This window comes from Macaca nemestrina, chromosome 1 (assembly GCF_043159975.1).
Source record: "Macaca nemestrina isolate mMacNem1 chromosome 1, mMacNem.hap1, whole genome shotgun sequence".
NCBI lineage: Eukaryota > Metazoa > Chordata > Mammalia > Primates > Cercopithecidae > Macaca > Macaca nemestrina.
The window spans coordinates 155,627,707-155,641,891 of NC_092125.1; the positions used below are offsets into that span (position 1 = coordinate 155,627,707).

The 14,185-nt window shown below is 38.1% G+C and overlaps 1 protein-coding gene across 5 annotated transcripts in view; it reads right to left on the reverse strand.

Moving 5' to 3' along the window:
• Positions 1–14,185, reverse strand: part of LOC105482689 (nexilin F-actin binding protein) — a 55,747-nt gene that overhangs the window by 14,291 nt on the left and 27,271 nt on the right. For 2 of the 5 annotated variants that reach the window (XM_011742936.3, XM_011742937.3), the window contains exons 2-9: positions 13,973–14,051; positions 12,350–12,541; positions 12,068–12,146; positions 11,833–11,981; positions 6,051–6,092; positions 4,678–4,875; positions 4,401–4,577; positions 1,420–1,608 (exon numbers count right to left, since the gene is read on the reverse strand). In XM_011742936.3, the coding sequence (XP_011741238.1) occupies positions 1,420–1,608; positions 4,401–4,577; positions 4,678–4,875; positions 6,051–6,092; positions 11,833–11,981; positions 12,068–12,146; positions 12,350–12,541; positions 13,973–13,999 (1,053 nt within the window). In that variant the 5' untranslated portion in view covers positions 14,000–14,051. The remainder of the gene's footprint in view (positions 1–1,419; positions 1,609–4,400; positions 4,578–4,677; positions 4,876–6,050; positions 6,093–11,832; positions 11,982–12,067; positions 12,147–12,349; positions 12,542–13,972; positions 14,052–14,185) is intronic. The other 3 variants (XM_011742939.3, XM_011742940.3, XM_011742938.3) reach the window with 2 other exon arrangements.

A 14,185-nucleotide genomic window follows, 5' to 3' on the forward strand; every position in this document is an offset into this window, starting at 1 on the left:
CATTGTGCCACATGTTTGATGAACAGTCTTGGCCTCATGGAGTGGAAAAGACAGCCATAAGTGATAACAATACAGGATTAGCGCTACGATAGAAGAGTACTAAATGCTGTAAGAATTCATGGAAGAAGGTGTTTATTATCAGGAAAGGTTTTCCAGAGGAAATGGAAAGTTATGAATTGGAATTAGCAGAGCACAGGGAAAGGAGTGAGGGACATCTTTCAGACAGTGTGAAGGCTGAGAGAGTCTCACTTTGAAGAAATACAAACAAATTTAGCATATTTGGAACAAAGAGCAGATTAAGGAAGGATCAAGAAATGAAACGGGAGCAATATACAAGAGCAAGACTATAAAGAAATTTGTTTTAGAAGTTTTTGGATTTTTACTTAAGAAAAGTGTGAAAATATTAAGCAAAACTGTAACAAAACACAATCAAAATTTCTTTTTAAAGCTCACTCCTGGCTTTGCAGGAAAGAATAGGTTACAGGTAAGATAACAAGTTAATTAGGAGTTGGTCCCAGGCAAATTGTAACAGTAACTTGGATTATAGTAGTGGCAGTGGAAAATGGGGGGGAAACTGACAGATTTTAGAGTGATTTAGGAGGCAGAATAAATGAGACTTAGTGACTGGTTGGACGTCAGGCATGAATAAGAAGATAGAAGTGTTTCAGGCTTCCAAGTTTCTGATTTGAGTATCTGTGTGGGCGATAAAGCCAAATAAACACTTGGACATATGTGTCTGATGCTCACCCATATTGAGGAAGAAAACCAGCTTATGATATCACCAAAGCCAATTATAATGTATCAAGAAGGAGATGCAGGGCTCAAGTCTCAAATTGCTTGAAAATTGTTTGTCAGATAACTGTACATTGCACAAACATAAAACTGGTATAGGAAGTACAGTCATAACCTTGTGACAGTTAAGTTAGGTATCAATTTCCAGGAGTGATGAGTGAGCATTTTGGAGAGAGAAATAATTCTGATTAAATGACTCAGGTCATTTAATATATAGTGGGTGGGATGAAAACTGAAAATAAAGAAGGAAAGGAAGGAAATGAAGGAATGAAGGAGGGGAAAAGGGAGTGTGGGAAGGAGGTGGGGAAAGAATGGAGAGGAAGAAAGGAAAAGTTAGGGGAGGAAACTCCCTACTTCTTCTTCTTCCTTGGAGAAGGGACATAATATTCCATCCTTTGTGCCAAGTGTGGCATTTTAAATCAGAATCTTCTGAACACTAAACTGAAGCAAATACCTTCAATCAACTGGTGTTATTCCACCAGTTGGGAGACTTCAAAATACATTTGCCATTTCTACTCTTGGCACAGATTCCAGAAATAATAGGGTATTCTCTAAAGTCTAATGATTCTATTAATATATTCTCAAAGGTGAATTCTAATAGCATTCTCCAGTTAGCTTCTGTCTTACCATGTTTCTCCTTGCTTCAGCAAATGCCTTCTTTTCTTCCTCTATTCTCCTTCTGGCTTCTTCTTCTGCTTTCCTTTTTTCATCTTCTCTTCTTTGCCTTTCTATTTCTTCAAAACTGAGTTTGAGTTTACCAGGGCGGTACCCTTTAAAAATTTTTGCTGTGTCTTGGTTTTCCTCTTCTTCATTTACCTAACAAAATAAACAGTTCATTACTAAGAATTGAGATTCATCAGAAAAAGGAATGAATTATCAAACAAAAGGCACAGAATTAGCCACTTCACATAGGACTGTTTGAATGCCCTTAATATACTTGACCAAAATCCTCTTCCTTTTTAATGTCTTATATGATAAAATATTCAAGTTTGGAGAAATTCCATATAAAGATGTACTCAGGTTAAATAAAACTTCTCAAGAAAGTCAAATTTCTATAGATAAATTTGAATATTAAAACATTTTTAGCCAGGTGTTGTGGCGGCTCACGCCTGTAATTCCAGAACTTTAGGAGGCAGGAGGATCGCTTGAGCCCAGGAGTTCAAGACCAGCCTGGGCAACAGAGCAAGACCTCGTCTCTACTAAAAACCAAAAAACACATTATAGCCATTGTGGTGGTGTGTGCCCGTAGTCCCAGCTACTCGAGAAGCTGAGGTGGGAGGATCCCTTGGGCCCAGTAGGTTGAGGCTTCAGTGAGGGGTTACTGTTGAGTATTAACTTTCCCAGAACAAATATAAAATGTGTATGTGTGTGCTATCATTGGGGTTCAAGTATATCTACACAGCATCTCTTTGGTAGTAAAATAAGGTTCTCATTTTGTAATCTTTGTAGTTTTTTTTTTACTGTGAACTATGGTGCCTCATACTAACCAGATAAAAGATTATTATCTAGAACTATTTTATATAAAATTCCAGCTTTATGATTTTATCATTAAAGTTTTAATTTATTATTAAATTTACTATAATATCCATTGAAATGCATTATTTAATAATACTATTTCTTTATTAAGTTGACCACCAGAAATATCTAAAATGTGTAGATACTATGCAGCTATACCCAAGAGTAATAACATTTTCAAATAAATGTCTAGAAAATTAAATTTTTATATATATAATTACTAGAACATCATTCAAGCAAGCTGATCAAGAAATTTCTGTAACTTTAAAATTACAAATATTCCATTTTTAGATCCTTTTTTTTTTTTTTGAGACAAGGTCTCACTCTGTCACCCAGGCTGGAATCCAGTGGCTCATTCATAGTTCACCATAGCCTTGATTTCCCAGGCTCAAGCAATCTTCTCACCTCAGCACCTGGGGAGCTTGGACTACAGGTCTGTGCCACCACACCTGACTAATTTTTGTATTTGTTTTTGTAGAAACATGGTTTCCACATGTTGCTCAGGCTGGTCTCAAACTCCTGGGCTCAAGGGATCTGCCTGCCTCAGCCTCCCAAAGTGCTGAGATTACAGGCATGAGCCAACATGCCTGGCCCATTTTTAAATCTTAAAATGAATCAGTGTATTCTTATTTCAATTTTACTTTTTATTGATAAATCTATTAATACCATAATAATACTTAACATTTTCGAAGAACTACTGTATATGTAACAAACACCATTTTAAGTGCTTCCTAGATATTAACTCATTTAACCATTTAAGAAATAGGCATTTTAAAAAATCCAAGTCATTGTGGAAGTTAAAAAAAAAGAAGAAAGCGCTTTCATTTTTACCGTTTTAAAAATCAAGAAACTGGCCGGGCGCGGTGGCTCAAGCCTGTAATCCCAGCACTTTGGGAGGCCGAGACGGGCGGATCACGAGGTCAGGAAATCAAGACCATCCTGGCTAACACGGTGAAACCCCGTCTCTACTAAAAAAATACAAAAAACTAGCCGGGCGAGGTGGTGGGCGCCTGTAGTCCCAGCTACTCGGGAGGCTGAGGCAGGAGAATGGCCTAAACCCGGGAGGCGGAGCTTGCAGTGAGCTGAGATCCGGCCATTACACTCCACCCTGGGCGACAGAGTGAGACTCCGTCTCAAAAATAATAATAATAATAAAAATAAAAAAATAAAAAATAAAAAAAATCAAGAAACTAAGAGAGAGATTTAATTAATTAACACAGCGAGAGATTAAAACAGTTGTCCATGGTTACACAGTTAGTAAATGACTGATATCTGAATCTAGACAATCCGGCTCCACAATCCATGCTCTTAACCACCACACTACACACACACACACACACACACACGCAGAGGCATGCACACAAATACACACACACATACACTTAATAGGGCAAACTGCATATTCCACTGTAAACTATTATTCTGATATGTTCAAACACTTGAAAAACTGGACTGCTGAGGACAAGTTTACACTTATAATCAGTCCTGCACCCATGTCACTAAGTACATTGCAGATTGAACTAACAGATGAAGGAAACCAGGTTCATTGAGTAATTATTTTGCATACTTATATATTAATAACAATTTATAAAGATAAAAATTTAAAGCATATTGGGTAAAATGCCCCAGAGTGGAAACTGGAAAACAGTATGGATTTTTTTTTTGAGACAGTCTCACTTTGTTATCCAGGCTGGAGTACAATGGTGCAATCTTGGCTCACTGCAACCTCCATTGCCTGGGTTCAAGTGATTCTTGTGCCTTAGCCTCCCAAGTAGCTGGGATTACAGGTGTGCGCCACCACAGTCAGCTAATTTTTGTATTTTTAGTAGAGATGGGATTTCACAGTGTTGCCCAGGCTGGTTTCAAACTCCCGACCTCAGGTGATCTACCCACCTTGGCCTCCCAAAGTGCTGGGAATTACAGGCGTGAGCCACCATGCCTGGCCTAGACACATTTTATATATGGAATATCTATACAACTGGAAAATCAGCCCTTCTATATGTAAAATCTCTTTGAATTTATAGTAATGAACCTTATCTAAAGCCAGCTAACTTCATTAATATTAATTGTAAGGTTTAAATATGTAGATTTACCATTTGCCGCCTTGCTTCTTCAAAAGCACGCTTCTCTTCTTCTAAACGTTTCCTTGCTTCCTCTTCAGCTTGCTTCTTTCGGTTTTCTTGTCTTTGTCGCTCCAGTTCTTCAAAAGTTAGTTTCAATTTTCCAGGAGAAAGTGATTCTTTTTTTGCTTCACTTTCTAGTTCATCATCCTAAGAAAACATTATGAAAACCCACCTTTTATTCATAAAGGAAAATGCTAACTTAAACTGCCTTGATTTGTTTCTTAAAAAACAAACAAAAAAAACTTACCATAACTAATGAAAGACACTTTGCTTCCTTGAGAGATCGTCGTTGTTCATCATATCTTACTCTTTTATCTTCCTCATACTTGATCCTTTCTTTCTCTTCACGTTCTTTTTCTAGATCCTCAAAATTCTTTTTCATTTTTCCAGATGTTTTGTATGATTTAACAGGTACCACAGTTATAAGTAGTGAATCATCTCCTTCCTATTTTATAAAATGAATAATTAGCATATTTCTTCTTAATCAAAATTGGGTTTCATGGGACTTTACCTCCATAATAAGTGAATTCCATTACATTGTCATCAATGTTATTATGAAGAACAAACAATTACTTTTTACAGATTATTATTAAACATCTCCTACTCTAAATTATTTGTGCATTGTGAGTTAATCTTAGTGAAATCCATTGCTGATGAGGTTCAAGAAGCATTCTATTTCCTAGAAGATGGAGTTAATACAGCTGTTAAGATAACGAAACTGCAGTGGCATTGCCTGAATTAAGCTATTTGTGCACTAATCCACAAAATGTGCATGTGAATGTACTGTAAATCAATTTGATGGTGGACAGATTCAGTTTAAACAAAAAAAATTTCTTCATATGATTTTTATCTCTAAGCTTTTAAATACTGAATGAAACTAGTATTTAGTGAGAAAAAAACACAGTTTTTCCAAGTGATTTATTAAACATATATATTATAGATAAAACTCTCTGGTATTTGATTGTATTAAACTATTATTTAATTCATTTTAATCATATAATCTATTGTTGCCTCTGACTTTTTTAAAAACTAAGAAGAGTTATGAAATGAAACACATGGTCCTGAGATAAAATTGCTCCCAATTTATGGGCTGTAGTTTTAGGCACACCATCAAATTGAAAGATTTTTAACTTATTCTGTTAGATGAAAGGGATGACTAAAATTTTTGTGGTTGTTGAACATTTCTTCATGGTAACAGATACTGCACTCTACACTATTATATAAAAACCAAAACATAAACTCTCAGGAACTCTAAGGAAAGAAGACAAATGATGAAAATAAAATTGCCTTTTTATAAATGTTAGCGTTCAGTAATCTCAGCTGTTAGTAACAGTTCAAAAAATACATTGTCTTGGCAGAGTATCTCAAACTGAGACTAATAAGTTTGTCTTTCTAACCTAACTATGAAAGCAAAACAAAACATACTTTTCTTTGAAACACTAAGCTATAGTGTTTGAAAGTGCAAAAGTATGCTCTTGCTTTGCAAAACATACTTTTTTGTTATTTCTATATTTATAATAAAAATAATAAAAGCCCTTTTAATTTTTTTTTATACTAAAAGATAATTTGTGAATCAGATAATTTTAGGTGAATGTTTCATTAAAGGAAATGTCTGTTTACCTCTGATGCTGATTCAGTTCCCGTATTGTTTATGTCCTCAATCTATTGAATGAGAATTTCATATCATTACATTACATCAGATTTCTACTTTTTGCTTTTAAACATACAACTGGAAAGTAATTTAGTTGTGACTTATAGTAAATTTTCAAATTTATAATTTTTGAAATATGTTTATGTTGTTTCAAATTAGCCAAATATGTCCTTTATATTTGTTGTTGCATATTGATATCAATATCAATATCCAGAAAACGACATATTAAGAAAACAATCAGGCTGGGCGAGGTGGCTCATGCCTGTAATCCCAGCACTTTGGGAAGCCGAGGTGGGCAGATCACTTGAGCCCAAGAGTTCAAGACCAGCTTGGGCAACATGGCGAGATCCCTTCTCTACAAAAAGCACAAAAATTAGCTGGGCATGGTGGCATGCACCTGTGGTCCCAGCTACTCTGGAGGCTGAGGCAGGAGGATCACCTGAGCCCAGGAGGTTAAGGCTGCAGTGAGCCATGTTCAAGCCACTGCACTCCAGTGTGGGTGACAGAGTGAGACCCTGTTTCAAGAAAAAAAAGAAAGAAAAACAGAAAAAATTGAGACAAAGCCTACCTTTGTAACCCAGAAACTGAATCACAGACCAAACTCTTATGACCAATCTGTTGAGCTTACAAGCAGCAATTATTAATTTAATTAGCAATTTAAACCAAGACACATAGAAACACTTCTCCATTCTTTGTCACTGCCCCATCAAAAGGAAAACCTATCCATTAGCAATCTAATACTTGTCATGATTATATTTTACAACATAAGTATAGGGCAAAAATAAAACTGATACAATAACAGTGCAGTGAAAGATGTAGGCTAGTTTATTTTTTTGAGACAGAGTCTCATGCTGTCACCCGGGCTGGAGTGTAGTGGCATAGTCTCAGGTCACTGCAACTTCTGCATGCTGGGTTCAAGCAATTCTCCGGCCTCAGCCTCCTGAGTAGCTGGGACTACAGGTGCACACCATGACGCCTGGCTAATTTCTGTATGTTTAGTAGAGACAGGGTTTCACCATGTTGGCCAGGCTGGTCTCGAACTCCTGACCTCAAGTGATCCGCCCACCTCAGCCTCCCAAAGTGCTGGGATTACAGGCATGAGCCAGCGTGCCCAGCTGGGATAGAATAGTTTAGAAGGGAAAATAATTCTGATAGTCATCTTTTCTCTATATTTTGACTAGGTCAAAGTAGGAAAGCTCCTCATTTAAAAAGTGAGAGCTCGGCCAGGCACAATGGCTCAAAAAAAAAAAAAGAAAGACTTCTCTTCCTAAAAGAATACTGACAACTCTTGTATAAATCATGTTAATCTCTCAATAAAAAGCTCCAGGAGGCGGCCGGGCGCGGTGGCTCAAGCCTGTAATCCCAGCACTTTGGGAGGCCGAGACGGGCGGATCACGAGGTCAGGAGATCGAGACCATCCTGGCGAACACGGTGAAACCCCGTCTCTACTAAAAAAATACAAAAAACTAGCCGGGCGAGGTGGCGGGCGCCTGTAGTCCCAGCTACACAGGAGGCTGAGGCAGGAGAATGGCGTAAACCCGGGAGGCGGAGCTTGCAGTGAGTTGAGATCCGGCCACTGCGCTCCAGCCCGGGCGACAGAGCGAGACTCCGTCTCAAAAAAAAAAAAAAGCTCCAGGAGGCTGGACATGGTGGTTCATGCCTGTATTCCCCTAACTTTGAGAGGCCAAGGTGGGAGGATCTCTTGAGCCCAGGAGTTTGAGATGAGCCTGGGCAACAAAGTGAGACCCCATCTCTACAAAAAAAATTTTTTGGTAGATTTTTTCTTGTAGAGACAGCAGGGTCTTGCTGTGTTGCCCAGGCTTGAGTACAGTGGTGCAACCTTGGCTCACTACAACCTTCGCCTCCCGAGCTGAAGCGATCATCCTCCCACCGCAGCCTCCCAAGTAGGTGGGACTGCAGACATGCGCCACCATGCTCACTATTTTTTTTCAATTTTTGTAGTGACAGGGTTTTACTATATTGCTCAGGCTGACCTTGAGCTCCTGGGCTCAAGCAATCCACCTGCTTCGGCCTCCCAAAGTGCTGGTATTACAGGTGTGAGCCACCACACCTGGCCAAGAAGTTTTTTAAAAATTAGCCAAGCATGGTGGCATGCATCTGTAGTCCCAGCTACTTAGGAGGCTGAGGTAGGAGAATTGCTTGAGCCCAGAAGGTTGAGGATGCAATGAGCTGTGATTGCACCACTGCACTCCAGCCTGGGCAACAGAGCAAGACTCTGTCTTAAAAAAATAATAAAAATGAAAAGATCCAGGAGATACGGTGAAAAGCCAGACATTGAGAATATAGAAAAGAGAAATACTAAATTTATTAACTCAACTTTCTTTTATTGCTGCTGCTGCTGCTGCTACAACCTTCCCAAACCCAGGTTTTTTTGTGTTGTTGTTGTTGTTGTTTGCTTTTGGTGCAGTGGCCTGATCATGAACCTCCTGGGTTCAAGCAATCCTCCCACTTTAGCCTCCCAAGTAGCTGGGACTATAGGCACCCACCACCACCTCCTGGCTAAGTTGTTTGTCTGTCTGTTTTTAAGAGCTGAGGTCTCACTATATTGTTACCCAGCCTGCTTCCCCAATCTCTATTAGCTTATGGTAAAATAATAAAGTATGTTAAAGTATGTTTGAAGATCTTTTTTGCTTTCTTCTTTGCTCACTTTAAACCATTACCAAAACAAGAAAACATTGGAGCATACTTTTTTTTTTTTTTCCAACAAACAAGGAAAAAGATAAATCTGTCTAAGTAGCCATGGTGTCAGTATATTCACAGAGACAAGATATTCAGAAGTTCAGTCACAGTGTTGACTTTCAGAAGACAACATTGAAGAGCCGCTTCCTATTTCTTTTGCTTTATAAAAAATGAAACTCCTTTTGCTTCTTCCCATATCAACTTCCTTCTCTTTTTCTTTTCAACATCTCCTTCTTTTCCCTCAAAAGTAACTTCTCTTTTTTCTAAGCTGATGGACTTTAACTTTGCTCATCAGGGTATCCTCAAAGATGAACAGATAATATCAAATCAAGTTTCTTCCCCAAATTGATTCTAACATCCACTATATCTACTATTAATCCCTACCCACCCCGCTACCATCTTTTTTTTTTTTTTTTTAAGAGACAAGGTCTCTCTGTTGCTGGGTGGAAGTGCAGTGGAATGATCATAGCTCACTGCATCCTCAAACTCCTGGGCTCAAGCAGTCCTCCTGCCTCAGCCTCCCAAGGTGCTGGGATTACAGGCATGAGTCACCATGTCTAGCTCTCATTTTTAATTCATTGTAAGATCCTAGAATCTCCAAATCTTGTAGGTCACCAAGGCATTCAGCTACCCCCTGACTCAGGAATCCTTTTTATGGCATTCTTGCATATGGATTTATACAAATAAATTTTACAAACAAACATTCAAACTCTTCTTGACTACCTATGCCATACTTTACTCCTTATATTCTTTTTTTTTTTTTTTTTTTTTTGAGACGGAGTCTCGCTCTGTTGCCCAGGCTGGAGTGCAGTGGCCAGATCTCAGCTCACTGCAAGCTCCACCCCCGGGTTCACGCCATTCTCCTGGCTCAGCCTCCCGAGTAGCTGGGACTACAGGCGCCCGCCACCTCGCCCGGCTAGTTTTTTGTATTTTTTAGTAGAGACGGGGTTTCACCGTGTTCGCCAGGATGGTCTCGATCTCCTTACCTCGTGATCCGCCTGTCTCGGCCTCCCAAAGTGCTGGGATTACAGGCTTGAGCCACCGCGCCCGGCCTACTCCTTATATTCAAAGATACATTAAATTATATTAGAGTGGAGTGGAAAATGTACTTAATTAGATTTGAAAATTAAACTTTACATATTTACAAGATAAAATTACTAGGCTGGGCACAGTGGCTCATGCCTATAATTACTTTGGGAGGCTAAGGTGGGCAGATCATCTGAGATCAGGAGTTCAAGACCAGCCTGGCCAACATGGTGAAACCCTGTCTCTACTAAAAATACAAAAAAATTAGCTGGGAGTGGTGGCATGTGCCTGTAGTCCCAGCTACTCGGGAGGCTGAGGCAGGATAATCACTTGAACCCAGGGGGCAGAGGTTGCAGTGAGTCGAGATTTTGCCACTGAACTCCAGCCTGGGTGACAGAGCAAGACTCTGCCTCAATTTAAAAAAAAAAAAAAAAAAAAAAGGCCAGTGCAGTGACTCACGCCTGTAATCCCAGCACTTTGGGAGTCCGAGGCAGGTAGATCACCAGAGGTCAGGAATTCAAGACCAACCTGGCCAACATGGCGAAACCCCGTCTCCACTAAAAATACAAAAATTAGCCAGGTGTGGTGGTGGGCACCTGTAACCCCTGCTACTCAGGAGGCTGAGACAGGAGAATTGCTTCAAGCTGGGAGGTGGAGGTTGTAGTGAGCCAAGATTACACCACTGCACTCCAGCCTGGGCGACAAGAGCGAAACTGTCTCAAAAAAAAAAAAAAAAAAAAAAAAAAAGGCTACCCTGCTGGATTTCAGACTTGCATGGGCCCTGTAACCCCTTTGTTTTGGACAATTTCTCCCATTTGGAACTGCTGTATTTACCCAATACCTGTACCCCCTTTGCAAATCCAGGGTAAATACATTTCTTTAGTAAGTATGGCATATGCTTTGCTTTCATCGTCACTTTTCTTTTTCAGAAAGGTAATGGAAACTGAAGGGAGCATAGCAAAAAGACTGAAAGCACTTAATGTATGGCTTTAAAAGACCAGCTGATATGGTTTGGCTCTGTGTCCCCATCCAAATCTCATCTTGAATTGTACTCCCATAATTCCCACGTGTTGTGGGCAGGACCGGATGGGAGATAATTTGAATCATGGGGATGGGGGTGGTTTCCCCCATACTGTTCTCGTGGTAGTGAATAAGTCTCATGAGATCTGATGGTTTTATCAGAGGTTTCCACTTTTGCATCTTCTTCATTTTCTCTTGCCACTGCCATGTAAGAAGTACCTTTCACCTCCCTCCATGATTCTGAGGCCTCCCCAGTCATGTGGAACTGTAAGTCCAATAAAACCTCTCTTATTTTCCAGTCTCGGGTATGTCTTTATCAGCAGCATGAAAACAGACCAGCATTTAAAAGTATTGTTATTAGAAGATTAGCATTTTGTTAGGTACTCATGGATAGTTTATATGGAACATTGCCTTACATCTTTGTAAAATCTTCTAACCTGTAAAGAAAAATAAGGAATGTAGACGGGGTGAGGAATGTGGATAGAATGGTAAGATTGTATATGACAGATATCATCTCACTATTCTACCTTAAAACAGGCATATTCTGCCCATATCCTTCTAGGCATCTGATGTTAAATGTTTTTCCTTCAGGTCTTTTCAGGTTAGCTGCCTTTTTTTTTTTCTTTGAGACGGATCATACTCTGTCACCCAGGCTGGAGTCCAGTGGCATGATCTTGGCTCACTGCAACTTCCACCTTTCAGGCTCAAGCGAACCTCCTACCTCAGCCTTCTGAATAGCTGGGACTACAGGCACTTGCCACCATGCCCAGCTAATTTTTGTATTTTTTTGTAGAGACGGGATTTTGCCATGTTGCCGAAGCGATCCACCCACCTTGGCCTCCCAAAGTGCTGAGATTACAGATGTGAGCCACCATGCCCAGACGGTTAGATGCTTTTTAATAGGTTTATGTTATATTAAAATATTTTAATTAGGCAACATACTGATTAGTTTTACTTTGCACAGTTAGTTTCAGAAACAAAGACGAACTTAATCTTTAGTGATACCTGCTCAGCCCTTTTTGCTAATTCACGCTGTATTTTCCTCTTTTCTAACATATCCTGCTCAATTCTGCGTTTTCGTTCCTCCTCCGTTCTCTTCCTTTGTTCCTCTTGTCTTTGTTTCTCCATTTCAGCAAATCTACCCTTAACAGTTCCTAAGAATATATGAAAAAAATGTTTAATAATTGGCTGTGTTTCTATTTTGCAATTTAATTTGCTATTTACCCCTCAAGCTTCTTACCTGTTAATTTTGGAACATAAGCCTTTTCTACTTTAGAAGATACGTCTTCCTCATCATCAGAAGCAAGCATTTCTTTAATCTAGATGGTTAAATAAATTAATGTGAGCACATGTCCAAAAATTAGACTAAATCATATTATATGCAGAGTTTAAATTAGGTTACAAATACAGAAAAGTATTTTAGTTATAGTTAATATGAAATGTGGTTAATGTGAATAAATACAATTTAAATTAAAAAAATGAAAACAAGTATTTTCACGAGAATAAAGTAAAATAAAGTAACCTCCTGCTTTCTCCTGTTCCATTCTCTCTCTCTAATATATTGTTCTTTTCTTCTTTGCTTTTCGTCTCTAGATCTCCTTTGATTTCTTTCTTCCCTGGCTCTCTGCATGGCTTCAAACTTATCCTTTACATCACCCTTGCCAAGTTTTGGTACATAGGTTTTTGGGACAGGTTTAGATGAAGAAAGCAGAATCTTCATTAGAAGAAAATAAAGAAAAGAAAGTTAACGAAAAAGATAGGAAGAAATTAGGTAAAGATAGATAAGAATAAGCAATATAAAAAATGTATATTGAAACATAAAATAGAAATGTGTTTGAACGCTTTATTTGACTATCACAACCTGAATAGATACACTCTAAAACCTATGAAAAATGACATTACAGAAAATATGAGAGTAGAAATTTCACTGTTATATAGTAATGAAATCCCATTTTGTGGGTAGCATTCCACCGAAGCTGAAAGCCAGTAAAATATAAAAATCAAATTCTGAATTCTAATTAAAAACTGTCTTTTATTGTCTAACTCCATTATTAAAGATTCAGATTTGATGTCACTTGCTAAAAAGGTACCCAAACTAATTTCAGTAAATTTGGTGAAGTTGAAAACAAAGCAAAAGTTTAGGCTTTAAAGTTTAGAGGCTAATGCACATTTTACACCCTTCCTGGTTTCTATATCTAATATAAGCAAAACTGAAGGCCAGTCCTTTAGTCCTTATTTGTGGCTGAGGTACACCATGGTCTGTGGGCACAAGCTGTGATTTATATTGTTACTATTACTTCCCATCTATAACTTCCTTAAACCACATTAAAAATGTGTAAGAAGGCTATATCATTCTATATAGGGTGGGCTGTAAGAGCAATTCCATATGGCAAGAGAGCTTCACAAAGAACGGGAATCTGGTAGAAGACTGAAGAAATTATTTCCTCCACTCTATAACCAGGAAAGCAAATTATTTTCACCACTTTGAAAATTAAGCTGATTTCTAAATGAAATTTCAGTAAATAAAATGTGTGCCTCAGAACACCAAACCCTTTTTCCTAGTGATAATGACAATTGCTTAATTAATCTGTGGCACATCCAGCCTGTATTTTGTAATCTATTATGTGTCATTGGTCATTTAAGGGTTAATTTTATAATTCTGAGGTGTCAGCAACTGAACTCTTCTTACGACAGCTCTCAGTATCTACAGTCAAGAACCAGAAAAAAGCTAAAAATTTAAAAATATACATAAGGCACTAAAAAGATTCCTTACCTAAGAGGGAATTATGCTTTCTCCTGTGAGTATAGGTCAAACTTTGTTTTAATACTAAAATAATACTTTCTAAGAGTTATCAAGAACAAAACATTTAAAATTCTACTCAGAACGCTAGCTATCACATCCACTTCACTATCATTCACAAATTTAGTACTCATGCTTTGTAGAATTTCCTAGAACCCAAATGAAAATACTAGCCTAAGATCAGCTGGTGAATTGTATCTCTTCTTGTTTTACATCTTGCCATTATGTTATTAATTATGAACTCCTAAATATGACCTTTCCACCAAATGATTGTCCTTTTAGCAATTCTACAGTCAACTCTACATTTCCCTCTTTTATTTTTATTTTTTTACTTTTGAGACTTACCTCAGCCTTTTGGGAAATATCATTCATGTTTGCTCTATGTGGTCTTGGGCTGATTATGAAGCTCTGTAAATATTTGCACCTGAAAAAAAATTATGTTGTATAATAAATTTTAATTTATTTGTAATATATTATGTATTTTTATAAATAGAAATAGCAATTAATTGCCCCTCAAAAAATACTGACATAGTCCAAGCAAGTAATAAATTGTGATAA